The 27734-nt window shown below is 35.8% G+C and overlaps 1 protein-coding gene across 1 annotated transcript in view; it reads right to left on the bottom strand.

Moving 5' to 3' along the window:
• LOC102112657 (cadherin-7) overlaps nucleotides 1-27734 on the bottom strand; it is a 71532-nt gene that overhangs the window by 21232 nt on the left and 22566 nt on the right. Inside the window, exons 2-5 of the mRNA XM_005517294.2 lie at nucleotides 19882-20176; nucleotides 12337-12456; nucleotides 9863-10030; nucleotides 8312-8499 (exon numbers count right to left, since the gene is read on the bottom strand). Coding sequence (XP_005517351.1) covers nucleotides 8312-8499; nucleotides 9863-10030; nucleotides 12337-12456; nucleotides 19882-20176 — 771 coding nt within the window. The remainder of the gene's footprint in view (nucleotides 1-8311; nucleotides 8500-9862; nucleotides 10031-12336; nucleotides 12457-19881; nucleotides 20177-27734) is intronic.

Below are 27734 nucleotides of genomic sequence, written 5' to 3'. Positions count from 1 at the left end.
AAGAGCTCTTGACCTGGCGTAAATATTTCAACATTTCTTAGCTAATATAATGAAGAAAATGCACGCTACATACACTAATGAAAGACTGATAAAATGAAAGGAAAATATTTTCTTTTTTTTTGTTTCTTCTTATCTAGTTATCATTGGTGTCTGCTATACAGAGAGCATTATTTAAATGGCTTTTGGATCATGCCTTCATTATTTCCTGCTATAACAAAAGCATAAGGATCCAGTGATGAAACACCAAGTTCACAGTCTTCAAATCACTACATCAATGGTGAAGGTTAAAGGGACAAAGTATATTTCAGTTCTTCAGTACAGTGAATAGAACTTCATTAATATCTGTGCATAAGTATTATCTGATTAGATCCTGTGCAGGATCCATTAATCTTTCCTTTTGTGAGGTCTGTCTTCTTTTTTTCTTCTTTTCCTTTTAAGGGATAAGAAATTTATCCTTTCTGAAGGAAATTGCAAAACAAGTCTTCTATTTTAGAGAGGCTGGATATGAAGTTATAACTCACAGAAAGCCCATTTTTATAATGTTCATTTTTATTGCATGGTAACTTTGTAATAATATACTTTTCAGAGGTGAAAACTCCCATTTTTAAGACCAGTTGAGGTTTTATATTGAAAACTGCAGTACATCAAACAAATGCACACAATCTCTCAAAGGAACCAGGGAAGCCTCAATTTCTTACATTGTAAACTCTGATACAGAATTGAAAGAATAATTTTTAGCTAAAAAGAAATAAAAGAAATGTTAACAATAATGGAAAGATAACTTTTCACTCAAAAGCTTATGCATAAATGCTCTCTTCCCCCCACCCCCATTTTATAATTGCCAATATTGCTTTTAGAACGAACTCAGGTTTTAAAATAATCTCTTAGCAGTCAATTTCTATGAAAAAGTACTTTACAACATTATTTTTCCCTTTAACATTCATACCAGTTGGTGATGGTGGTTGGGCTGTGTATTGAGGGTAGAAATGAAGACAAAGTGAGCAAGAATTCTACCATGGGAAATCTTAATGCTTGTCACTTTCAGCAGTAAGACATTACAACCCTCACTCTACAGAGTATTTAGGAGTTTTTGCTCTTTTTTTTTCCCCCTTAAATCCACTAAAATCTCTCCATAGACTTCCAAATGGCTTGAATCACATCTCATGACATTTCAAGAAGTCACAAATGATACATAAAATAAAAATATATCTTGAAGCTTTTTTTTATTATTAAATTACCATAACTACTTTAAGTACCAAATATTTGATAAAAGTGTAGGTGGATAACGAGCATCATGTTTTTATCTTTAGATGTTTTTCTACTAAGCTATTAATATTACTTTTGCTACTAAGCTATTAATATTACTGAAGTCTAACTTTAGCCTGCAACTTTGTGGATAAAGTGAGATCTGTACTTATATGATGCTTTTTTTAGTACACTATTTCTAGTAATAGTGCTTTGGAAACCACAAAAAAATAAAGATTTGTGTACTTTGCTTAGAAAGTAAAGCCAAGACTCCATTCATGTGTATTACAATCAGGATTCTGTAAAAAATCAAGATGAATTCACTTCAAAATTGTACATAGGTTTGCAAGGACACTTCAGAATCTGTTGTATTAAATGACTGAATCATCATTCGCTTCCGTAAATGCTTCTTCAATTCCAAGATTTCTACTGCACAGGAAAATCTGACACATTTTTTAAAACTCCAATATATGCAGAAAAATTATGCTTTTTCTCCAAACACCCTCACCACTGTGAAATTGAGTTATGCAAATGATCTGAGTCCTTACTGACGGAGCATTGATAGCAGTATGTAAATTACAAATGAAACCAGAGGAAGGAATTGATCCTACTCTACAGATGGAGAACTGAGTCACACTGCTAACGAAGAAAAAATGTTGAGATACTTCTAAGAAATATAAATGCTTGATTCCTTTTCATAAACTCTACAACTCTTCCTTTTTTTTTTTATTTTCTGAAAAGAACACATAAGATGGATGTTTTCCTAAATCTGATTTAAGGATAACTTACACATCTAGCTTAATTTTACTTTGGAATTGTCAGCCCATGGTTTCAACCTGCGCTCTCTTCACTGAGTTAAAAACTGTCCAGGCTCAAAGATTTGGTAGTGAATGGAGTTACAATTGCCAGCCAATCAGCAGTGATGTTCCTCAGGGCTCAGTGCTCAGTGCAGACCCAGTTAATATCTATAAATAATTTGGGTAAGGGCATTGACTGCACCTCAGTAAGTTTGCAGATGACACCAAGTTGTGTGGGAGCATTGATCTGCTAGAGGGCAGGAAGGCTCTGTAGAGGAATCTGGATGGGGTGGATCAATGAGCTGGGCCACTTGTGTGATATTCAACAACAAAAGTGCGGGGTTCTGTGCCCGAGTGACAACAACCCTCTGCAGTGCTACAGGCTGGGGGCAGAGCGGCTGGAGAACTGCCCATCAGGGAATGCTGATCATGAGCCAGTGTGTACCCAGGTGCCTCAGAAGGTCAATGGCTTGGATCAAACCCAGCGTGTCTGGAAGGACCAGGGCAACAACTGCCCGCCCCCCTGTACTTGGCACAGGTGAGACCATGCCTTGAGTCCTGTGTCCAGTTTTGGGCCCCCCTCTGAGGAGGTGTTGGAGTGTAGAGGGAAGGGCAGTGGAGATGTTGAAGGGTCTAGACAATAAGTTGTTGAAGAAGTGGCTGAAGGAACTGGAGTTGTTTAACCTAAAGAAAAGGAGCCTCAGAGGCAACAGTGTTTTCTCCAGCTACCTAAAAAGAGATTGTGGTGAGGTGGAGGGTCAGCCTCTTCTTCTAGGCAGCTAGGGATAGCACAAGATAACACAGCCACAAAATTTTCCAGGTAAAGGTTCAGGCTGGGCATCATGAAGACTTTTTTTCACTGAAAGGGTACTTATGCATAGACTTCCCAGGGGATCATCATCCCCGGAAGTATTCAAGAAATGACTGGATGAGGCACTATAGTTCAACTGACATGGTGGTGTTCATCAAAGATTGGACTTGATGAATTTGGAGGTCTCTTCCAACCTTAATGATGCCATCTTATGATTCTATTCTCTTCTATTCTGTTCTATTTTATGATTTACCACAGAGACTGTGATACAGTGTGGAGGTTAACCAAACTCTCTTATAATTTGCAACATCATAATTGTAGCATGAACCGCTCTGAACAGGATAAAAATAAGAAAGATTTCTTCTGTCTCATTTGACAAGCAAGAACTTTTCATTTGTTTGTTAGTATTATTTAACAAAAGAGAAAGTCAGTAAATAAAAAAGTGGGAAGATTTCCACGGGGACTTGAAACTGCTAGGCAACAACTTGTATGAACATACTAGGTTACAGGAAAAGACCCTTATTAGCTTTCCTACCTCTTTCCCACCCTTCATTTAAGCTGAGAATACAGGTCTCATTCACTTGTTATTTATAACTTCTGAAGAAGAAAGAAAGACCAAGAAAAAGAGAGTCAAAATTTGTCTTCTAGAATTTTTCATATCCTATTTCAGGTAACGAAATAGCTGAAAATAGCCTAAAAATGATTTACACACTTTTATATCCCATTATAGATAAATGTTGGATATATTTTTATATATGAAATCGGTTAACCTATTGCAGAAAACAGTAGATTCTATTTAAGTGCCAATAACCAAATAAATGGTTCAACACTGTTTTACTAGCTTCTATCATAAGATGAACTTTTAGCTTTTTTAATCTTACAAAAACCAATTCTACCCAGAAGTAACATGCTGTTACTATGTAAGCCATAAATTCATTAACAAAATTAGTCCTTGTTCCAAATATTTTAAAAATGTTTTCTGTGGGGTTCTTAATTTATTTGTTTTTGTTTGATTGGTTTATTTTGGTTTGGGTATTTTTTTTTTTGGTAGAGGGTGTGGTGGTTTTTTGTTTCAAAGGAACTTAAGCAGCACACTGGAATATGTGAGCTACTTATTCATTTAATTTTGACTCAAATTTCCCAACAGGGATAAAATAAGGTGTGACAAGTATGTGAAAGCCCATACGGCTGCAAAAATTGTACAGAGATACAGCACACATGCTTTTTAGTTGTCCTGCATAAGGCAGTACAATCCTACTCTTTACTCTTTGAAAAGAAAAAACCAAGTGGATAGAAACACAGAGCATTCTTCCCCTGTCTGCTTCCATATGGACAAGGGAGTAATTACAAAAGTGCCAGACTATTGCCAAAATGTTATTTTGACTGAAGTTTAGTCTAGTTGCTAACCTACACTGACATTAGGCACTAGGTAGCAACAGTACTAGCATGTTCAGGAGCATGTAATCCCTAGTCCTGCCATGGCTATACAAACTATGAGCAGAACTACCACTACTACTCAGAAAACAGCATTGTTCTCAAAATGTTAGGAGAAAAATCCATCCTGAATAAACTGTGCAAGCCAGAGAGATATCTGGGTTTGTAGCAGTGCAGGAGAGTTATTAAGGAATGAATACACACTATATATTTCAATGATTATCAGTATTAATAGTAAAAAGACCTTTTTTTTTTTTTTTCTCCACTGGCTTGTGACATTTTGAAGTCTCTTTGTTGCAGTGTACAGAAAAGAAATATGTTCAAACAGGCATGGAAATAAATAAAAAAAAATTAAACAAAACCCAAACCTATTCACCGGTAATCTTGAGATACACCTAACCATGTAACATTTTTCTCATTGTAATATCACGGTACTTGGTATCTCTGTTTCAAACCAGATCATTTTCTTGCAGTTTTTGTTCATCCCTGGGCATTTTTTTAATATTGCATAAAATGAATATTGTGGAATAAAAGTAAAAAAGAACATAAAAATCTGTCTTTACACAGTGAATTTTTAAATCTCACTTATTTTCCTACTGTTTTATTCTTACAAAATCTCTCTTTTTTTAAACTTAATGCTACATATGTGTTAGAAGAAGTGTTAGTTTTGAGTGAGGAAGTCAACTTTCAAAATTGTCTTGAAGTGGTTATCCTTCTAAAAACAGAAAACAAAATCCTCAGCTTGTGTTTGGAACTCGGATAACCAGGTGCCAAACTTTCTCCAACAACACCCAGCACAAAAATGAATGGAGAAGTGCCTTCAGCTGCTCAGTTACTGCTGGTGATGTTCATGCCCAGCCTGCTGAGCTTTATGTACGACTGCAGCAGAAGCATGCAAAACTAAAGTACCCATTTGCATTTAGAACCAAAGCTTGCCTTTTCATAAGTCTTTGCCTTGGCATTTTACTGCCTGATGTGTACACAGACATGTCATCCGAGCATATAAATAATCAGAAGTTGAAAAGGATAGGCATGCATTTTGAGGCTGAGCTGATTTTCAATACCTCATCTGATTTTAGGGTATGAAAAGTAGAAAGGTAATTGCACTCAGAGGAGTACAGAACATCATGTGCTGGACAGTAAAATTTTTAGGCAGATTCCAGGCTACAAACTTAATTTCTTCCATGATTTCTTACTAACAAGCATACATTATCGTGCAGGGACAACGTGACTCCATAGTGAACTGGAAGGTAAGGCTCAGAAACTCACCTAACCTGCATACACAATTATTAATGGTCTTTAATTCAATTTATTGTCCAGAAGACAGTGTAGTTGTCTGATTCCTGTGCTTCAATTCCTCACTTCTATCCTAGACAATGTTCTTTACAGGGTGGGCAGGGAGAGTCTCAGCACTGGGAAAAGCACAAAGTTCCCTGGAGTCAAAATGAAAAGCTAAGGACATCCTGAGGTTTGGGAGACAGCCACCAGCATGGAGAATCACCTTTGCGTATGTCAGAATATGTTGTCAAGTTTGGGTGAAGGGCAGTCAGTTTTCTCCAGAGCAGAATAGTTCTGTGCTTTGCATTGGTAGCTGGAAAGGTATTGACAACACACCAGTTTTTTGGCTACTGCCAAGTAGTGCTGGCACAGCATCAGTGCTGTCTTTCCAACATTTCCCACACAGATGGGCAAGATCTTGGGAGGAGCCACAGCCAGAACAGTGGACCCAAAGTGACCAAATAGATATCCCATGGCATAGGGCACCTGCTCAGATATAAAGTATAATAGAAAGGTGGAGGGGATGGAGTGGGGGAGTGGACATTCATTATTTACAACCTTTGCCTCCTGATGAAATCGTCATTTGAACTGAATTCCTGCCTCCCAGGAAGTGGCTGGGCATCTCCATAAGGAATAAGGTCTGTTTTTTTCACTTTTCTTGGCATGTATGTGACCTTCAGTTTTGCATTTGTAAACTCCTCTTTTCTTGAACCACAAGGTTCTCCCCATCTTATTTTGTCACACTGTCCTGCTGGAAAGGAGGTGATAGACTGGCTTGGTGGGCACCTGGCACTAGCCAAGGACTACCTACCACACAGAGGAAAGTAAGTCAAAAATAGTAGGAAAATTAGAGAAAAATCTAACACTGAAGAGAAAGAAGTCTGAATTCTTGTGTCAAAATACATGTATGTAGGTATAAAAATTATTAACAGATTTGATCATTTGATCATGTCAACAATTTGTACCCTTTTAATGTAGTCCAACAGCTATTTCACAGAGTACTTCTCTGGACAAATATTCAGTAGTGCAAAGTCCAGTTCAGCTCCCTAGATAAAATGATTATAGAAATAACAAATGTCAATTATTTGGTCCGCTCTATAGCACTGTAATCAGGATACTCTAGGAACAAATAAACAACAAAACCATACTAAAAAATGGAAATTAACTCACCAGTTCTCATATTAGATCACTGAAGACCCTGACTGATTCAGTGTTGCTAATTGTGGCACCAGTAAATGTTCTCCCTCTAGTATAGGCACATTTCTCTCAAATCCTTGCCCAAAAACTTTAAATGAGCAAGCTGAAGGAGCCACATTGAATTTGGCTGTTGAACAAGAAGACTACTAACTTTTCATCACTTGTATTTCAAACGTGCTAAGCAGAAGTACATTTTGCAAGAAGTCTAAGATGGGTGTTTTTTCCTTGAAAAAAGATGATTCACATTACACATATGATGATCTTTCAAGGGTGAACATGCTTCATTTGTTGTGACATCTATGGATGATTACCAGCTCTCAACAGGTGTTAAGGACATCAGAGAATTAACCCATTGCTTTGCAACATCTTGCAGTCTTAACTTCTTTCAGAGGAGAAATATAACTGAAGCTCTATATTGTTTGAAGAAGAAATTGATACACCAGAGAAGGAGGAAAAAAAACCAACACAAGACAAAAAAAGCCAGCCCCCAACAGTTAGGTGAAGTCTACAAAGATTTTTAAGAATACATAGGGAAGAAAAATCTGTTACAGAATAATAATAAGTACAAACATAGGTGCTTGTTTGGACACATAGATCCATGTATTCCAAAGTGCCAAGTCATTCCCACATTTTAAGGATATTAAATTGTTGAGGAATCAATTCAGTGTAGGTCACTGGGTAAGCAGCTGCAGTGGGAGCTGCAGGTTGAGCTCTGGCTGGGAATCCCAGGCCCTGACATACCACCCTTTGCATAACAAATGTCACAGGGACCTTACCAAGCATTCACACATTAAGAGTATGAAATTATATGACAGATTATTCTAAGGTGTTGTATTTCTTTTACGTTCAAAAAAATCTAAATTTTCTTGAAAAATATTTCAGCACATTTTTACTTTTTAAGGGGGTAGTCTAAAAATATGTTGCAGCAATGTAAGAAAGCTCAGTTTTAATAATATGTATCAACATGATTTTTCAATTTCATGATGATTTCTAACTGCACATGTAGAAACCTACAAAGAAAAAAATACATATTTAAATTTTTCAGGGGTTTTTGAAATAATATTTTTAATAATACATGATCTTGTAAACCTACTACTTTTACTGTTACATAATTTTAAATCAATAATGTGTGCTTTCTGAATAGTACCACCTCAGCCAAAGACATTTAGATAATTATTTTCAAATTTAATTTCAGGATCCATTTTTTATTTGGAGCTTCAATTTTTTGCTGCAAGATATATTTTCACACTTTTCACTATTTAATACAAAGATAAATGAAATTATAGTTTAGATTCCTATTCAAATGCAGTGTTTTTAAACATCCTCCTCAGGATGATGTTTTAAAGACAGGTCTTGTCAAAGAAAATACAGAATATTTTTCAACATAAGTCATTAAAAACCTCAAAATCACAGAGTAAAATCAAGATGAAATACATTAATGGAAACATTTACAGCAGACAGGGCTCTTAGAAACAAAAGCTCATGCTCTCATTACTTGCCTTCAACTTGAAGAGTTCCAAACAGAATCAGTGGGTAAAATCAGACTCACCTTCTGAATAGTTATGATTCCCTCCTGGGTGTCTCTGTCAACAGAAATTTTGAATACTCCCAAACCATCACCATCCACAATCTTGTACTCCATTTCAGCATTAGGTCCAACATCTGCATCTGCAGCTTTTATTCTGGCCACCACAGAAGCCACTGGCAAAGACTCTGGGACATTATACTGATATGATCCTGCAAAATTTAAAAAGTTAATGAATTCAGAGTCTTCTGGGACTGAAAGCCAAAAAAAAAAAAATCAAAAAAATAAAAATCTAGCTTTCTTAAATCCACCTTCCTTTAAATCATGTGCCTGAACCTGTACTCAGGCTACAAGAATATATTCCTCAGTTTTGAAATAGAATTGCCCTTTTTGTTAGGTTTTCTTTGTGATAGGCTCTAAGTACAACAGGCATAACTTCTTATGAAAAGAGAAGTATAAGGCAAAAATTGCAACAATAAGATTTAAAAGTTAAATGCAAATCATGATTTGAGTCCCTGATAATGCAGTTTTACTTTGTTTTCCAGAAAAGAGGAAAGAGAAGCAAATAAGTAAAATAATATCAATATAAAAACTTATTATTCTATATATATATTCTATATATATGATTCTATTATTCTATAGCTGTATATCTTGATTAGTCGGTTCACAATCTTAATATTAGAAACTAATATATGTTAATTTCTTTAACAGTAAGTGCACAATCTTGAGAATTCTAGCTTTTTTTATTCAAGCACAATATGCTGTCAAAAGCGTATCAGAATGCATTCTGTAGGCAATCCCTCACCTTCAAAAACAACTTCAGTTATTCTATTATTATTTCAAGCAGCTGGTGCCTTGAAACAACAGGAAATCTATTATGTACAAATCCATTTTTTCCATCGTTGGAGGTGAGGCTGGAGCCGACATGAATATATCCTTCACATTACTTTAATTTTATCTTACCACGGTTTTTTTGCTGTGTTTTATTTTTATTTTTTTATAGAAAAAGCACCCCAGACAGAATTCTATGGATAAACTGAGCTCTTCTGGTTTGAGCATACAACTGTGTTCTCCTTTCTTCAGGTTAGGGTGAGAGCCACCTTGGTCACAGAAATCAAATGGAGGGAAGGTGACTTTCATGATTAATTCTTTAGGAAACAGTGTAAGCATATAGCAAAGCCAAAGGAATACAAAGAATTAAGGGTCAAATTAAAGAATCCTTAAGTGTAAGTGGAAAGACCTAAATATCTATTTGGATATATTTTTTTTTTTTGTCTATTTATTCATAGAGAAAAAGTAAAATACATTAATGCATGTCCCTTCTGCTGTACACCACTTCATTTCAACTGTGCATTTTCAAATTTACATGAGGCAAACCAAAACAATGTTATAATAATAATAATAATAATAATAATAATAATAATAATAATAATAATAGTAATAATAATAGTGTTGAAGTCAGTGTTTAACAAAGTACTTAACATGGAAAATAAGCACTTTTTGTTTAGAAATAACATAGAAAACAGCAGTGTGTAGGAATAATACCACAAGTCACGTATTTACAAAGTAACTTACTGCGTGGAAAGCGGGGTGGGTTGTCATTAACGTCAGTCAGGGTGACAGTTACAGATGTAGTCCCTGACAATCCCCCATTCTGCCCAACCATGTCCTTTGCTTGGATAACTAAGAGGTACTGGTCCTTGGCTTCTCTGTCCATATTCGGAAGGGCAGTCTTGATAACACCTGCAGAAAGAAAAGGTGTCAAGGATTGAGCAAGTAAAAAATATGCTACTGTGAAAGCTGAGTTTGCCTTTAAAAGGGAACAGCAGGTCAGTGATCACAGCAAGAGTGGAATGAATTAATTCCAACACTAATATAACAGGTTTTGACTAGGAGTTGCACTGACATACCGTAAGTTTATTTTAAAGAGTCACCAAATCCACCAATTTTTATTTAGTACTAGATTCACTGGGTAATGCTGTGCATGATTGTGTTTTCCAACTATCTTCTCCCTGAACTAGTCTTCAAAATGTCTTGGGTAACACTTCCTTCCTTGGAAGGTGTAATCTTCTGTATTTGATTTCCCACTCTTTTAGAGCTAGGAAGGACAGCATATTCTGCATTCATTTTTAAAATTCTAAGGTCAAGATTCATTTCATTATCTTTTGAATACCCATTCAAGACATTAACTCTTACCAATACTGATAGCATGCCACACTTTGCAGATATATGAAATTATCGTATTTTGCCATATATTGGATTTACCAATATCCACTTCTAAATCACAGACATAATTACGGGATATTTTTTTATTTATTAATGCAATACTTAAATATATGAAATAGTTTTTGTTATGTCCATTTGATGATCTGCGTAATTAATTAACTAGTAATTAATTGACCTGAAATGACAACTAGAAGAAAATTCTGTGTTTCATCCTTTTAGCTATGCTGATATACATCCTAAAATAAATATGCTTTCTCAAAATATGATGATTTTATGAATATTTCATGCTCAGTACATAGTACAGATGCTAACCCTGATTTCCAGAGAGGCAGCCGTTTGCTCCTCCAGCACTTAGTGTCAGCAGTAAAAGAAACATAAACAAACTAAATAAAGAAAAGGCACATTGGGACACATATCTCTTCATCTGCTATTTGCTGAATGTTTGCTTAGAGTTTTATTTCTTTTTTCCCTTATGAATGTTGGACCTGCCATTAATCACCTCTGGGTTGAAACATTTATTTCACATACAGACTGCCTGGCACTATTTCACCCATTTTTCAAGACATGTAGAAATACAATTAATAGACAATTTAATAGTGTTACTGTTTCTACCTTGCTTCTCTTGGCATGCTGGTTTTTCTGTCACAGTTAAATTACCAGCCAAAATTACCCAATCATTTGGAAGAAAACTGTCATGCACACAGGAAATTTGAGTATCACATTAAAGTGATGAAAATGTATGCAAACACTCCAGTCTGATTTCTTCAAGATTTTCATTTAGCAGAAACTACCATATTATTGTTCAAGGGCTGCCTGCAGTCATTATCACAACATACATGGTACATAAACACACATGGAGAGGTAGAAAGAGAAACAGAGAGAAAACCACTATAAATCATACCCATCAGAGGGAAAAGGAGAGTGCTATATATCCCTGCTGAGCATGGATCTGTTGCAATATGAAAATAATTATAGTACTTATTTCTGCAAATTAAGATGTTGCTAAATAGAGTGAAACCTTTTGGTCACAACATTGGGACTCAAGTCTGATTCACATCACAGATTGTTTATGATAAAAAGGACAATTTTTTTTCCTCTTTTGTCTCAGCTTTGTTATATACAAAATGAAGGTTATAACTCTTCTTGTAGGTGTAAGTGAAGGCTCAACCACTAAACTGAAATGAGTAGAGCAGGAATTTAGTTTCCTTCTTTATGAAATGATACAGTAGAATGCGCAATATATATTAAACCATCAGAGGATTAAAATTTGCATTTTTTTGTGGCTTCAAAATATTCACAAAATTTCAAGAAAATTGTAAAAACAAAGTTTCACCAGTAATATGCTTTGAAAGTGGAAGAAAAATATTACACCTGATAAGCATAAGAAGCACAGTGCTTTCTTCTTCAAATTAATAAAGAAGGGATTTGTTTCCCACAACAAAACTTCAGTTTGAAAAGTAGAATGGACAGTAATTATTCCTTAAATTTATTATTATGGAACCTGTCTGTGTGACATTTAGATATTTCTGAAATCTGAAAAAAATGTTCAATGTATTTTGAAATTTTCACTGATAAGAGAGATGACAATGGGCAGCAGACCAAGCAGATAGTAGATTGAAAATACATTAAATTCTATTCCAGCCAAGTCTGTTCAGATGTGTGGCTTTCATAATCTATTCTAAAGAATAAGAGATTAAAAGATCAACAAAACCCGAATGTATTCAATTAACCAATAGGTCATATTAATATAAGTTCCTAGCAATTTTTAATGCACATTTTCCTCTTTTTCTCAGCATTACTGCAAAGGGTTTATGTAAGTTTACCTGTTTTGGGCTCCACAGAGAAGTAAGGCTGTCCTTGCAATATGCTGTAGACCACTCGAGCACTGTTGCCATAAGTAGGATCATCTGCATCAGTGGCTGTCACTTGAACCACAGAGGTACCTGTAAAATGTTTGAGGGACTTTTGCACATGAAAGATAGAAAAATCTGAAATACACTTACTGAATATGCTATGCCAGTACATATCTAGAACAGTGTGAGGTGGCTTTTTCACAACTGTTCATCGTTTCCTAACTCCGTTCAGTGTATCAGGTTCTATTTGTAAACTAGGAGTATCAGCTATTACAAAATTCCATCTTCCCAAACAGTCACAGGCATTGACTTACAGCAGTAAAAACCATCTCACTCATTAGCTCCTCCTCTCCATTTCTGCCTTTGCTTGGTGGAGGAGATGTCAGCAAAATTTCTGTAGTAGCTTTCCTTTTAAGAAAAGTCTGTGTGCTGAAATTGTAGTGACTCATTAGAAATTCAAACATACATACATATGCATGTTTTACAAATTTTGATAAATGTACACAAAATTATTGCTAGCCTATGAAATTACTTACTGCTTCATAAAGACATGGCTGAATAGTTTCTTTCCCAGCTCAGAGAAAACCTGGTGAAAGCTCTCTAAATTTCTTTAAAAAGCAGTAATTCCCTTCAATAATCTGCAATACTGATTTCCTTCAATCCTTCCTATCTGCAATATCAATTGTGGTAATCTATTGCGTAAAGATTCCTTGAGCAAGAACTATCTCTATATTGACGGGAATAAGGAAGCAAAATTTCTAACTGGCTGATAAAAAGGTTGTATTTTGTAAGGACCTTATTCTGTTTCCAGCTCCTATTCATTATGTTCTCCATGTCAGTTCCCATTTGTTTTGTTCTATGTGACAGCTTCCATGGTGTCTGCTGAGAGCAGAATAAAATAACACCCGGGAGCCAGGGCCTTGGCCATGGTCACCACCCGTTGATAGAGAGAAAAGATTATTTTTCTCACTGGCAGATTGTCTGGAACATTCAGACCTTCCATTGAACAGCACAGGGACCCATTTGGAGGTGAGATTGCAAATTAATATTGTAACAATTTGGCAGATGCCCAGTAAAGGTCTTCAAGAGAAGACCAGATTGCTTCATAGACTTTATTTAGACACACAATTAGAGAAAAACACTTGTTAAACACAGTGTTCATTTTCTGAAAGGACACATTTTTGACATGTGAAAATGAGACCAGCCCTGAAAGCCCTGAAATCACTATTTAAGAACAAATTGCAATAGCAAGTGTCCAGGGTGAACTTCACATAAATTGTATTCTGGTCAGTTTAACTTGGAATTTTCAGAAAATGGGATAAAGTTTTGAAATTCTTTTTATCTTATATTGTATGTCTCCCATCCATTTTCCTCATCTTTTCCATTCTCAGTTAAGTAGAACAACATGAATGGAGCCTGGGACTAGGCTGAAAGTTTGGAGACAGGATTAAGTGCAGACCTCCATAAAATGGAACAAAGAATGGGTCCTGCTTGAAAGAATTCTGACCAGAAACGATCATTAATAAGATAAATTTATTCAGGTTATGGCCTAGTTAGCCCACGTTCCTGATCTCTGTTCTTGAAGTATCCATGACAAAGTAGTACGATTGCAGTTCTATTTAAACGCAATTTTTCTCTCCTGTGACCTGTCTAATATTTTTGGACAAGGAAAAGGTTCTTCCCAACCTGAAATTTCACATGCAACTATTAAGTAGATGGAAAGTTTAAAAAGAAAATTGGTAGTTAATCCATCAAGTCATTTATCAGTTATAGGACTTAAAATACATCCATTTTCTGTTCACCAGTAACTAAGAACTTTGATTCAGTATGTCAAACTGATTTTACAGATTACTCTATAATGTAATTTCATACAGGGACCTATTTTAAACTTGCCAAAGTCTATCCAGCTTTTGAGAACAGGGGTATCATAATGACTGTTTGACATCCTGTGCTCTTTGTGAAAGCCAAGCTTACCACATTTACAGTCACTAAGCCCTGCCAATGAAGCTTACAATGTCTGCAAATATTGGCAAAAGTGCTTATAAACCTCACGCACTGTTATTTCTTTGCCCCCTGCTCTAGCTGCTTTCAAAGGCTCCAGACCAATACAAGATCAAAGAAATTATAAGCTCTGCAATCTCAGCACAGACATTTTTGAAATGCTGCAAGTTTGGAAGTGGTTGTTTGCTGTAAAAATCTATTGATGCAGCAAACAAGCCCTTTACATTCCAGGAAATTAATAAAGTCATTATCTGAATCTAATTGTCTCTCTCCTAAAATATATCAATCCTTCAAAAAAGGGTGGTTCTTAAGTAGAAATTCTAACATCAAATCTTTCTGCGATAATTCCACTTAAATGTAACCAGTAACTAAAAAACAATGATACTTTTCCAGTCCCTCTGTGCTAATCAACTTCTCTTAAACATCAGTGGGGGAAAGATCTGAAACCCATCCTATTGTCATTATTTCTTTACTAATTGTACACACAAATAAAAAAGAGCTTCTGAAGCCCAATGCTGAGAGGGAGATTTCTGCACAACGTTTCTTTCAAAAATATGAAAGATAACAGAAGGTATTCTAACTATGTGAAAAGTCCTGTGTGTAGGAAATCTGTTCCAAGGAAACAAAATGCACAGAAAAATCTGTATTTGAGGATTTCAAGAGATTTTTCCAGAAGAAGCAGATTGCTCTTGAAGAACAGGAATTCCTTCAGAGTACGATAATTGCTATGCACTGCTGTCCTAATCCTTCTGCAATGGATTGATGTCAAATTAAAATACTTACTTCCCCTTTAAAAAACCCAAACCATAAAGCTGTGGGGATACTTAGGGAGAGTAAATAAACCTAAAACTGTGAGGAAAAATGGGTAGCTGCATTGTAGTTCCAAGTCCATCATTGTACAAGAGCTTGTGTTCCTGCACTGGAATTGTCCTCCTTGTATCCCTGAGCAGTTTGCCTTACCCTCTAGCAGTCACAGTCAGCTGTCATCCAAGATTATGCATCCAAGATTAGGATTTACAGGTAACAGGGTCAGTCAGCAAATGGTAACACACCTTTACTCCACCCAACAAAATGAGCATGCCAATAAATGTTGTTTAGTCACCACTATTCAGAGCCTGGAGTGCAAGTGTAAGTGGAAGTGTACCTTGACCCTACCCCAAACTTTCATTAGTGGATTTCAAACTGCAGCTTCGCAACTATAACTTAAATTACTTACAGTTTGTGTATTTTTGTATGGGTGGCTAAAAAAAAATTAATATGCATTATTTATTTTAAAAATAGCTTTCTCTTTTAAATATGGATTCCTCTAAAATTATTTTTTTTCTACAGTTATGCCTTTTTAACAAAGCTTGATATCTGGATATCAGTTCATTTAAAAGAATTTTACATGTATCAACTTCATAAATTTTTTCAACAATTGTATCAAGTACTGAGAAAAAAATCTGTGCTGCTTATCAAAGTGTTCCATGTAATTCTTTTTTTGATAGTAGCTAGTAACAGACTTAATTCTGTGCGACTGGCACAGATTTCTTGTTTTATTTTCCAGAATTTTTAAGATAATTTGTAACATAATATTTAATAGAGATTGGTAGAGATTACTAAATTACAGTAATTTTAGAACTTGACCTATTTATACTGATATAAGGGTAAAAGGACAGGTGGATATTTGCAGAGAGGACCTTGAATTTAGAATGTTATTTGCACTTAAGTATAGCCAAGTCAAGGCTCAACAATGTTCCTGACACACTGCAGAGATTAACCTTTTCTGTGATAGGAAGAGAAAAAGCTAAACTGGTTGCTGAAATTTGAGTTGGAGATCCTTTGAAGGGATCCATTTTGAATCTCTAAGTGTATTATTTTAGAAACATTTACAGAGCTTTTTAGAAATATTGCTAGTAGCTTGCAGTATATTTTATGCAAATTTTGAAATAATGTTTTACGAGAAATGATTCTGTGCCTTCTGTTTTAATTGGTGAGATCATTCAAAGGAAAACTGGTTTCTAAAGCTAGATTAACAAATGGCTAATTTTTAAACTACACAAACTCTTATCAATTGAATTTTAGCTAATTAACAAATTGAAAATGGAGTTTTAAGGCAGTCAGTTATGAAAAGTATTCATTTATATCAATTAACGATGTGTACTATGTGTAACACACAAAACAATTACATGATGGCATCACATTTCTACATGGTATCAGCTGCTACTAAAAACATTAAACACCTTTACTATCAAGTTATCCTGAAGTCCTGCATAATCCTTGCATACAACAATCCAGACTGGCTCTGCTCTGTGCCCTCAGGTATTTCTATGCTTTTACCACTAGGACTCACCCACAGCTGATGTGGCAGTGCCTCCACAAGCTTTCCTCTCCAGTAGTATGAAAAGGGACAGTCAGAATCCTCTTCACCTCCTCCCTCCCCTCCCACTGCCTAGTTACGTTGCCATCACCTGGGGAAAAACTCGAGAATGGTTCCAGCTAAGCAGCAAGGTCAGACAAAGGGAAACAGAGGTGGCTTGTGTTGGAGAGGGACACTTCATGCATGCTCTCAAAGCCCACTACACCCTGTATCAAAGATTTAAGCCTGATACAGTGCTTTTGGTTTTTTTTCTTTGTTATATAATTCCGATATTTCTATGCATCTCAGTCAGGGTAATTAACATGGCAAGAGAGATATTTGTTGTGCTGGGTAACAAGAAAAGTTGTTGATATGGCTGGAGAGCAGAGAAGATTAAATAAACCAAAACTATGTTGGGCACTGGAATTCTCATCCCTACTTCCCTTGTCTATAAGTCAAACAGACCAGTATCCTTTTGTTTGAAACATAATGCTGCTCAGTTTTTTAAGTACCAGGACACACTTTAAAAATATATAACAAAAACAAATCCTTATGATTTTCAGATAAGCCATATCTTTGGGGGGTTTGCCATGAATAGATTTACAAGCCATCAAGATATTTACTCTATCAGGATAATCAATATAATTGGGTCTGACCCAAATATAATTTGAACCTGACCTGAAGTCATTTCAAATAAAAGAAGAGATTTACTTCAATTAGCCTTAGATAATGTCCGAAAATATTTGTCAAATAAAATACAGAACCATTATACTTGCATAACCAGCCTGTAGGTTAAAGGTTATATTTTTCCAAGCTTTACAGTTAATATGGGTTTATAATCTTGTGATCTCTTTCATTTCCTTTAATATCCAATTAAAAATCCCTGTCATGGGTATAATTTTAAACAAAATAGGAGAGAGATACTTTCTGTCTCCTTAATATTTCATGGATGCTCTAGGTGATTAATTAAAAATTATGTTTTATGAATAAAGTATGAATTGCTGTAGCTATGTAAGACAAAATGCGACAAAGTGTGACAAAGTGTGACAAAGGAATTACATAGTAATCCTTAACTCTGTAACAATGGAACTCTGTAACAATTTGGTAGGTGTGTGATACTAACCATGAAGATGTTTAAAAGGTGAAGTTTCAGGAACTTCATGAATTTGAAACCACCCTTAGTTGACACAAATCTTGGCAAGTGCACAAATCTCAGTTAATAATTTTGCATAATACTTCACCTGAATTGAAAATACATTTGGTGTTGTGTGGACCATATGGCAGAGAATTTCTTTTACTCCTTTATGATGTAAAGATTCAAGAATATATGCAAAGCAATTCATTTTGAAAAATACTCCTTATATTCTCCTCTGCACACAGTGCACTCCCCATAGATTGATTTCCAATATATTTGTGGACCAAATGGAGCATAGGTAGGAGCAGAGGTATGGATTTGTACGTGTAGGTGAACCTCATATATCTGTAGTAGTTGTCTGCACATCAATATGTCAGTGCAATAAAAGACAGAGGTGATAAATGCAAGAGTGAAATATGGAGATAATTTCTTTTCAGGCTATAAGACAAAACTGAAAAAAAATATAATAGCTTTTGCATGCTACATCTTACTTAAATAATCTTATTCTAAAATAAAAGGGCAACTTAAGAAAAAAAATATGTATTTTAAAACAACGTATTTTTGAAGTGGATTATTTAGGGTTTATGGTCTTAGATTATCTGTTCTCTAGATTTTTTCAAGGTTCAGAAGTAAAAAGTTTCCAGCAATATACCACAACTTAATCTCCTCCTTGTAACTCTGAAAAAGGTTTGGTGTCTGTCTTTCTTCCAAGGCTAATCTTGCTTCTTCAACCATCCACATAGTGCTCGAGTGACAATGAGCAAATGCCAAGTATCAATGAGAAATAGTGCCTATGCTTACTGCTTAGTAAAATAAATGTATGGAAAACTCATTAGCAATGTTTTACTTATATTGACTCTAAAGCTGAGTTTCAAATATATAAGCAACGTTTGCTGCTGATTGTTGCAAGCATTTAGGTAGGGAAGATTCTTTTTCTCTCTCTAGTTCTAATTTAGATGCATTGTTTAACAGTCAAAAACAGAGGAGATCATAGTGAAGAAACTATAGCAAACTTTATAGTAGCCTTACTGTAAGAGTACCACATTTTAAAATGGTTTAAAATCAGTCAAGCAAAGAAAATCTTTATTTCAATCACCACAGAACTCTCTCAAGCTGAATTGAGTCTTCCCATGTATATATTTGTAGTAAAGTAAGTTGTTTTTATTTTTTATTTTTGTTTGGAGTCTTTTGTGTTTGGTATTTGTGTGTGTGTGTTTTTGTTGGTTTTTTTCTTGTTTTAGTTTTTGTTTTTGTTTTTGTGCTTGCATTTATAATTTCACCTAAAAGTAACATTTACCAAAACATCTCTGGGCCAAGCTTTAATCTGGTCTAAAAGAGCTTTCAAAGGAACAGTGGCACTTGGCAATGGATGAGCATTTGGTCACTTTAGAATGACGAGATAATGGATTTAATTTTGAAATCCTTCCCTAATTCAAACTCAGGAAAAATCAGCATTTCTTAGTTTCCAAAAAAGGGTCTGAAGCGTCTAAAACCCATTCTTCTCTGATCTCAGTAGAACTTTGAACTATTTCAAGTTGTACCCCAGTTCCTGCTGCTTGCCTATATTCTCCAGAAAATGGGATTTCAGTGTATGGAAAACTATCCAATAAACTATTACTAAAATGTGCAAAACTTACAAAAAATTATGCTATTCATTAGCAGGAATTTGAAGAGTTTGTTATGAACAGACCTTGTCTGAATGAAATCATAAATTATAACCTCTGAGTACCATAACATAGGTGTGAAACTTATTACTCTTAATGGGAATTATAAAACAAAGCCTCTGGGCCCTGGAATAAGAAATGCACCATAAAATGGTTATCTGAATCCTTGCATAGCTATTTGAGTTTCACAACATTTTTGAAAGGGTAAATACTTAATCTAGCATGTTATTTCCAGTTAAGTCCTGAAATATCTAACTGTTGCAGGTGCCTCATAGATAATTAAGTAGCTTAGTGTGAAACAGTAAAAAATAATGAAACTTTTAAAAAGGCAATAGGAACAAATTTCCCACAACACCAACAGTGTATTTTGCACTTACCCACAGGAGACATCTCAGGAACTCCGGCAGTGTAGGGACCATCCAGAAATTTTGGCTCATTGTCATTGATGTCCTGAATCTTAATGACGAACTCAGACTCTGGCTCCACGGGTTTATTAGTCAGCCTATCTAGTGCTTGTGCTCGGAGCGTGTAGTAGGCCTGCTCTTCTCGATCCAGCCTCTTTGTAGCATGAATATCCCCCGTGTTCTCATCAATAATGAAAATGGAACTTGCCCCTTCGCCTGACAAGATGTATTTGATGGAACCATCTCCTTTATCAACATCAGAGTGAAGCTGGTGAAAAATTGATGAGAGATGAGATTAACTTACAAGAGAGTCAGTGGCATGGAGATATGTAAAAATAATTCCTATGTTGAGCAGTAGTACATGAAATTTTATTGTTCCTGGAAATATAAGCTGAATGCTTATCAGACACACAGCATGTGAGGGACCATTAGAATCTGTAAATTTGCCCCTTTAATCAAGAAAACTTCATTCTTTACGGCAAACAATCTCACTCTTCTCATGCCAGATTTTTACACACGCAAAATGAATACATATGATCATAACCGTGACTTTATTCCTACCTGAATTTAACCACATTGCTCACTTCAGTTTATAATCCTACTGAAGGGTGAGACTTCAAACAAATTTCAGTATAAACTTAATGTCAGTATGTGTTTGCTCTTGTGTGTATTTACATATTTCCTCAGTATTTACTGTGGAGAGCAGTAAAACATGTCAAATGTTCCTCATGAAGGAAAGCAGCAGGCAGGTACTGATCTCTTCTGTCTGATGGCCAGTGACAGAATTCAAGAGAACGGCATGAAGTTAAGTCAGGGAGGTTTAGGTTGGATAGCAGGAAAGTTTTTCAGCAAGAGGGTGGTTGGGCACTGGAGCAGTCTCTCCAGGGAAGTGGTCACAGCACCAGCCTGCCAGAGTTCAAGAGGCATTTGGACAACAGTCTCAGGCACATGGTGACTCTTGTGGTTTCCTGTGCAGGGCCAGGGATTGGACTTGATTATCTTGATGGGTCCCTTCCAGCTCAGCATATTCTATGATTCTATGAAATGAGGTAAACTGTACTGGTTGATAAATTGCTCATTACTATCTGATGGGCCTGTAACTTCAATTCTTCTCTTCCATATCTTGCTTTCCATTATCTAATTACAGAGAAATGCAGACTCTGAGAAAGTGTCTTGGCACTTTTGGAAGCACACAGAATTAAAAACCAGGTGCAGTTTCCCTGGGACTACTTGTAGTAGGCACACAAGAAATATACTTCAGCAGGTCAAAATGTCTCTTCCATTAGAAAGGCAAGATAGATTTACAGAAAGAAAAATTTTTTCCTCATCACTCAAGGTATTTTAACTTACAGAGCAAGATTCCACAGTTTTTTTAGCTCTATTGTGTCCACTGAGTTTCACCTTTCTGTTACAGAACACAAATTCAAACACCCCTTACATACTTCTCAACTGTGTATCAGGAACGTAATTGATCTGGATATAATATTATAGTAACACACACATATGATATATTTAATACTGTACAGGTGAAAAGAATATCAGTAAAATTTAAAGCACTTTCTTGCTTATTAAAAGTGGATTAAATTGTAAATAGCTGAAGACAATGTTAAATACCCTTTGAATTTTTAAATATGCATTTTTCTATCTTATATCTTCTTTGTACCTGTCCTAATTCCATGTTAACTTGAGTTTGGAGGTAAGTCTACTGTCATCACCATCATCATCACAGTTTCCATCACTAACATTTTTTCTCTATGTTAGGAGTATCACTGTGACAGTATTCACTTCCCAAATACATGCAGAAAATTGTTATCTTGGGCATGACTTAGCACAGCTGCATAATCTTTTCCTATTTCAGCAGGGAAGTATTCATGCTCAGTTTTGAATTTTTCAGCTGGATAAAAAGCTGCCTATTTCTTACACATTATTTCACTTACACTGTTTGGTTATCTCATACTTAGGCAATTAGAGTGCACTCCTCTCTTTTCAGACAGAAATGGAATCTGGAACCTTGGACTGGATTAGAAAAACAGAACTAGGGTATCTAAATCAGATTAGCTACATTATTTTGAAATATGTTTTATCCTTATTCTGCTGCTACTTAAATCCAGAGACACCAAAACAAGCCTGAGATTTTTTTTGGTGGAGCTCCCCAAACATTTAAAGTCCTACTTCTCTGCACACTCAGGAATAAACAATGCTGACACTTGAGCAGGCCAAGGTAAAATGTATCTCACATTCAGGCTCTTTCTGGATCCACAAGGCTGGTATTCCTCAGTCCCAATGGCTGGGATTTATTGAACAAGCCATACCTCTGTACAACACACACATCTGACAGCTGGGGCTTTCAATGTTTTTTCAAACTTGACTGGAAGAAGCATCCATCTTCCCTACAGAGGAGCAGTGGCCTGTGCAAGAAAGAATCTAACTTGTCTTTGATTTTGACATTTTTTTCCTTCCCCTTTTCTTTCTCTAATACCTACTTTCAGGGTGCATAAGTCTCCTGTGTGCTACAGAGGAACTGTGTGGGTTTCACTACGTAGCCGGAATCTTACAGTCTAGGCTGAAATGCTGAAAACCACATTACAAAAGAACTGAGGTTATGTGATACAAAGATGCCATGCCTTTGTCTTTCTTAAGTGATTCTGTTTCTAGCTGGCCTTTCTGTGATGGCTGAGACTCCCACATTCTCCATGTAAAGGCTGTTCCACCTTTTCTGGCATATTTTAGGATGGATGCTGGATGAGAGAAAAGCAGAAGACACAGCGCTGTATCTGGGGTTGGAGCTGTGCCCATCAGAACACTACAGTGGTCTCAAACTGCAGGGCTGCACAGCCTTCCTTTCACCTTGTATCTGCATGCAGCCCTATCGCAAATAACTAACCGGCACTGCTTTGAAAAAACAAAAAGAGACCTACAGGGGAGAAGCCAGTAAATCCTTGAAGATGCACTGAGCAAGGCTTTCACATCCCAGGGAAAGAAGAAATTGTGTAGCTTCAGCATTTCCCATTTGCTCACTCAGTAGCTTGCTGATTAACAACACATTGTTCTTTAAGGAGTTCCACTTTGAGGTCCATAAATCTCCACATGGATTGCACTACAGTGGTTGGTGACCTGGAGTGAAATGCTGAACAGAAACCACTTTTTGGAACGATGCCTTGGTAAGAAAACTGCTACTGCATGGATTAGTAAAGTGATTAGTGAGGACCTTTGTTATTCCAAGGTTAAGGCTCTGGAACTGCAAACTTCTTTGTATCTTTCATTAAAACTTTGTTCTACTAAGAATTTAAAAACAGTGCTGGCCCATGCTCAAATTAATAATGTACCATTTTCTACCTACTTAACCCCAGGAAGGTGATACAGCTCAAGATTTAGTTTATCTTTGGCGCTGTAGAACAATCAATTCAGTGTAAAGCACTCTAAAGAGTTTTTTCAGCACTTTTATATGCATTTTAGAGGAGATCTAAGATAACTTAAAAGTACAATACAAGAGAATAATTCAAAAAAGAAAAAAAAATACTTTGCTGAAAAGATTGAGAATTTTGATGCAGTTTTCATGTCACCTATATTCCAGTTTCACATGATATAATTCTTCCATACAGTGATCTTCAAAGTCATTAATGCAGAGGCATCAATGCTTTGCAACTATAAGCAAAATTTTTGAATGTCCTGTATTATATTCGTAGCTCTGTTACTACCAAACATGACTTCAAAATACCTGTGGTTCCAGCTATTTGATTTAACATCATAAGAAGTGAGAAGTACGTTTTTCCATATAATGTTTACTTTAGAAAACACTTTGTACATTTTTTATTGTTGTCATTTTGTCATTATTGTACATTTATTTTGTTTGGTTTTGTTGTTGTTTTGGGGTATTGTTTGCCTCTTTTTTAATAGAATACATTAAGTAATAAGACCTGGGATTTTTATTTGTTCTTATTATTAATTTGGCGACAATTATATACAATCATATTAGGCCTCAGGACAGTTGTACTTTACAGGAAGGTTCCAGAAAGCTTCTATGGCCATGCCATCTGCTAGCTTGTCTTTCACTCTTCCCACTTTCTACAGGGCCATTCTTTTAGAAGACAGAACTGCAGCTGTAGTTCAATCTGTAGCTGCACATGGGGGACTGTGACTTTCGAAGTAAAGAGGCTCAAGACAAAATCACTTTCAAATTCTTATTTCAAAAGACATGGAGGACTCACTGGGTAAATCTCATCTGGTTCCATTCTGGGTCATTCCAAACAATTCTTCTTTCAGAATTAGTTTGCATAGATATTGTAAATAAAACACTGTGCTTTCAGAAAGAGGAATGAGACAGTTGTATGCTTCCAATTAATTTCATCCATTGCCACCTCCACACAATATCCATTATGGTGACTCTCTAGTTTGCCTTGGCTATCAGCTAGGCTTTCTTTCAGTATGAGATTCATGGTCCAACTCCTATATGCTGATCCTACAGCTTTCTTGTTACGTACTGCATACATTTAACATGAAGATTCTAAGAGTTCTGGATTTGGGTGACCCCTGCATGTACAAGAGTACATGAGAATAGGAAAGGGAAGCAACAATCCTCTAGAGATATGATGCATTTTTTACCACGAGGATAACTTTTGATGCAGTAGGAAAGTTAGCAGAGAGCAAACAGATCTAAGAAAAGCCATGTAAGTTTTGTTGAGGCAGAGGGACAAGGCACATAAAAAGTGGACTTTTTTTTTGTTCTTTAGAAAATAATTCATTGAGTGCCTTTTGTTGACTTGAACTCAGGCTTAAAAAGCACTTAATCTTTTTAGGCTCTCAGTTTTAGAAAGTACTTGTTTGGATATGTGTCAGAGAAGGAAGCAGTCAGCTTCACTAAACAGCAAAGGTGTTATTACCCTAACTCTTTTAACAAACCAAATTTTTTCTCATGTTTTTTTGGCCCTACAGCAATATAGCGTAGTCTAGGGTCTTCCCTAACACATTTATGTCTATGTGGACCTTTAAGGTAGTGATTATTCTAGGGAAAACCAAATTAAATATTGTTTTCAAAATTTCTAATACTCAATAGTTTTTAGATATTTCCTATTTGTATGTTAAGAGCTGCACAACCAAAGATGATATCATTTTGTATCACTTGCCAATAAAGTACTAATGCATTATTTTCACTACAGAAGGAGACATTTTTCTCAGCAAGGAGAGATACTGCACTGCATTATTAAAAGCATTTAAAGTATTAAAAGCAGCTTATCTGGCCACATTTTGTATGCCTGAATGGAAGGTTTCCTCTTTTTCTGATTTTCAGTTCAGGTGCCTTTAAAGCAGGTGCAATGTTCATATGCCTCTCTTCTCAGATTTCTCTTCCCTAAAGATCTATCTTTGCTCTTGTTTCTCTCTGTGCCAGCATGGTTAATGATTCATTGCAGAGTTTATAGATTATTGGTGAAGAAGGAAATCGAAGGGAGAACATGAGGAGCTGATGGTTTTTTGACACTAGCAGAATGACAGAAGTAATGGAGAGAAAGAGACGCACAGGAGAAACATTAGATGCTTCAATACAATCTAGCTTCATTGCTCTCTGAGACCATAGGAAATGCACCCTCTTTCACAGAATTAAAAAGTTTTCTCAGGGAGGAGTTGCCTTGTCTGCACCCCATCCTTTCTCTCTATGAAAGTAACTAGAAAGAAGGGAGAGGAATGAAAACTGCCTCCTCCTCATGCCCTGTGCAGCATCCATAGTTATTGGTGATATGGAACTGTAGTTTTATTCCTGGCTCCTCACAAAATGCAAGGAGGCACTAAGAATCAAAAGAAAACATGAAAAAGAAAAAAAATAACATCAAGCCAGAAGCAATCTTCTTGTCCATTTTCTAACCACAATTTAGTATCACAAAACAACTGAGAACAGATTGTGGGAAGAAACTTTTTTCTCATGCCACCTTCCCCTCCTTTCTGGGAAGTACTAAAAAGGGTATATAAAGATTAAACATGTAATTTCGAAAATTAAAGAAAGCTAGTCATTTGAAATACAAACATAATTTTGCCATTTATATTAAATTTTGGTCATCACAACAGACAGGTTCTTAAGACTGCCATTATTGGATTTTCTTGGAGTCAATATTTACTATGGTTACACATACAAAGTTTTCAAATCTCCTTTCCCCTTATCATTGTTAGTATGTGTTTTGTGATGATTCATAAAGTACTAGATATTTATAGGGTTGGTTTTTAGCTTTGTTGGTTTTTTGTTTTTGTTTTTGTTTTTTTGTAACACTGTATTTCTCAACTATCAGGATAATTAATGGTGCAGTGTTGGTGCTTTGGAACAATTTCAATGCAAATAATAACCAATATTTAAAATTCAACTTAGATAATGGAGTTAACATTTCCGTAAAATCTAATGTGCACACATACCACGTTTCTGCAGTGTCTAAGGACTTCACAAACACATTAGTTACTAATAGGATCATTGTTTTCAGAGGGAGCCATGAAACTATCATTCTTGTAAACTGAAACCATATTTCAGTATCAAAAGCCTAAGACATCTTTTTAAATTTATCTTTCAGTCTGATTACAGAAGTCATGTGGGAAAGAAAAAGATTCTTCAACATTTTATTGATGTCAGCAAAAGCCTGTGATTCGTATAATTGACTTTATACCCAGGCACCAATGAAAGTATTATTCAGCAGATAATGATTTTCTTATAAAAGTCTATTCTCCAAGAAATGTTGAGAAAGTGATAAAGGAGCTCCTGGAGGGCTTTTGTTTGCTTTTGGTTTTATTAATTTATGTAAAACTATAGTATAGGCCTAGGCACAGAGAGAAATATGCTGGTCTACACTCTCTGCTTTCAGCATAACAGATAGTACTGAGGAGAAGAGATCAAGTCAATATAAATGGCTATACCCAAAACTCCAACACTTTCAATTAAAGTCTGAACAGAAGGAATATGCTCGTAATGCTGCCAGAGTTTCCTTGTCTCAGCAATGTTGTCAGCGTAGTAAGGAACCAGCACAGACAACTGTGTCACTGTGGCACAATTTGCCACGTTGACGTACTGGCAATTTCATGCACTGTTTTGTTGCCTTCAGACTTGCTCTTTGTCAGTCAAGTGCAGAGACAGTCACAAGGGAATACAACAAGGTCTCATGCTGCAGACCACAGTATAACCACATTCTATTTATCTAACACAAGCAGTTGGTGACAGGGTTGCTAAAAATCTGGTGAGCCCAGACAAGACCTCTTCTGACTTAATTTAAAATATCCAAAACAGTATCTGGACTGCTCAGAGCTGACCGAAGACCTAAGAACTTCTGAGACAATTGAGGTACAGGACATTTCAGAGATCTCATCACATTCAGCACTGACCCTACAGGCTGCCTGAACTCAGACTGCCTCTGAATCATATTTTGTTTTGACACAGGTAATACTAGAGGCCTATGAATGACCACAAGGCAGACATATATCTGCCCAGGATCACCACAAATGCAATGAGGTCATCAGAAGTTACCTATCAAATTAACACATTTCACATTCAAGGTAAAACCAAGGCACATCCCTTCGGGAGTATCAGTTTTCATCCCACAAATTGTCCTTAATAGTCCTCCTGCCATCAAAATGTATGACATTTGGTGTAATTTGAACACCCAAGACCTTAATATTATAACAACAGTATATAAAACCAGTGAGAATAAAACTTCATCTACAATCAAGGTATTCAGACATTATTAAGAAAGCATAGGATGAGGTAAAATAAATATAAATGTTTAACAGGGAAGAGAGGGAAATTTAAATAAATAAATAAATAAATAAATGGTAAAAATATTCACAACCAAAAGCCAAAA

Source organism: Pseudopodoces humilis, chromosome 1 (genome assembly GCF_049639895.1).
Source record: "Pseudopodoces humilis isolate 2021_Gansu_Grassland_sample_001 chromosome 1, ASM4963989v1, whole genome shotgun sequence".
NCBI lineage: Eukaryota > Metazoa > Chordata > Aves > Passeriformes > Paridae > Pseudopodoces > Pseudopodoces humilis.
Note: the sequence above shows the minus strand (reverse complement) of the source record. Positions and strands in the feature narration are given on the sequence as shown.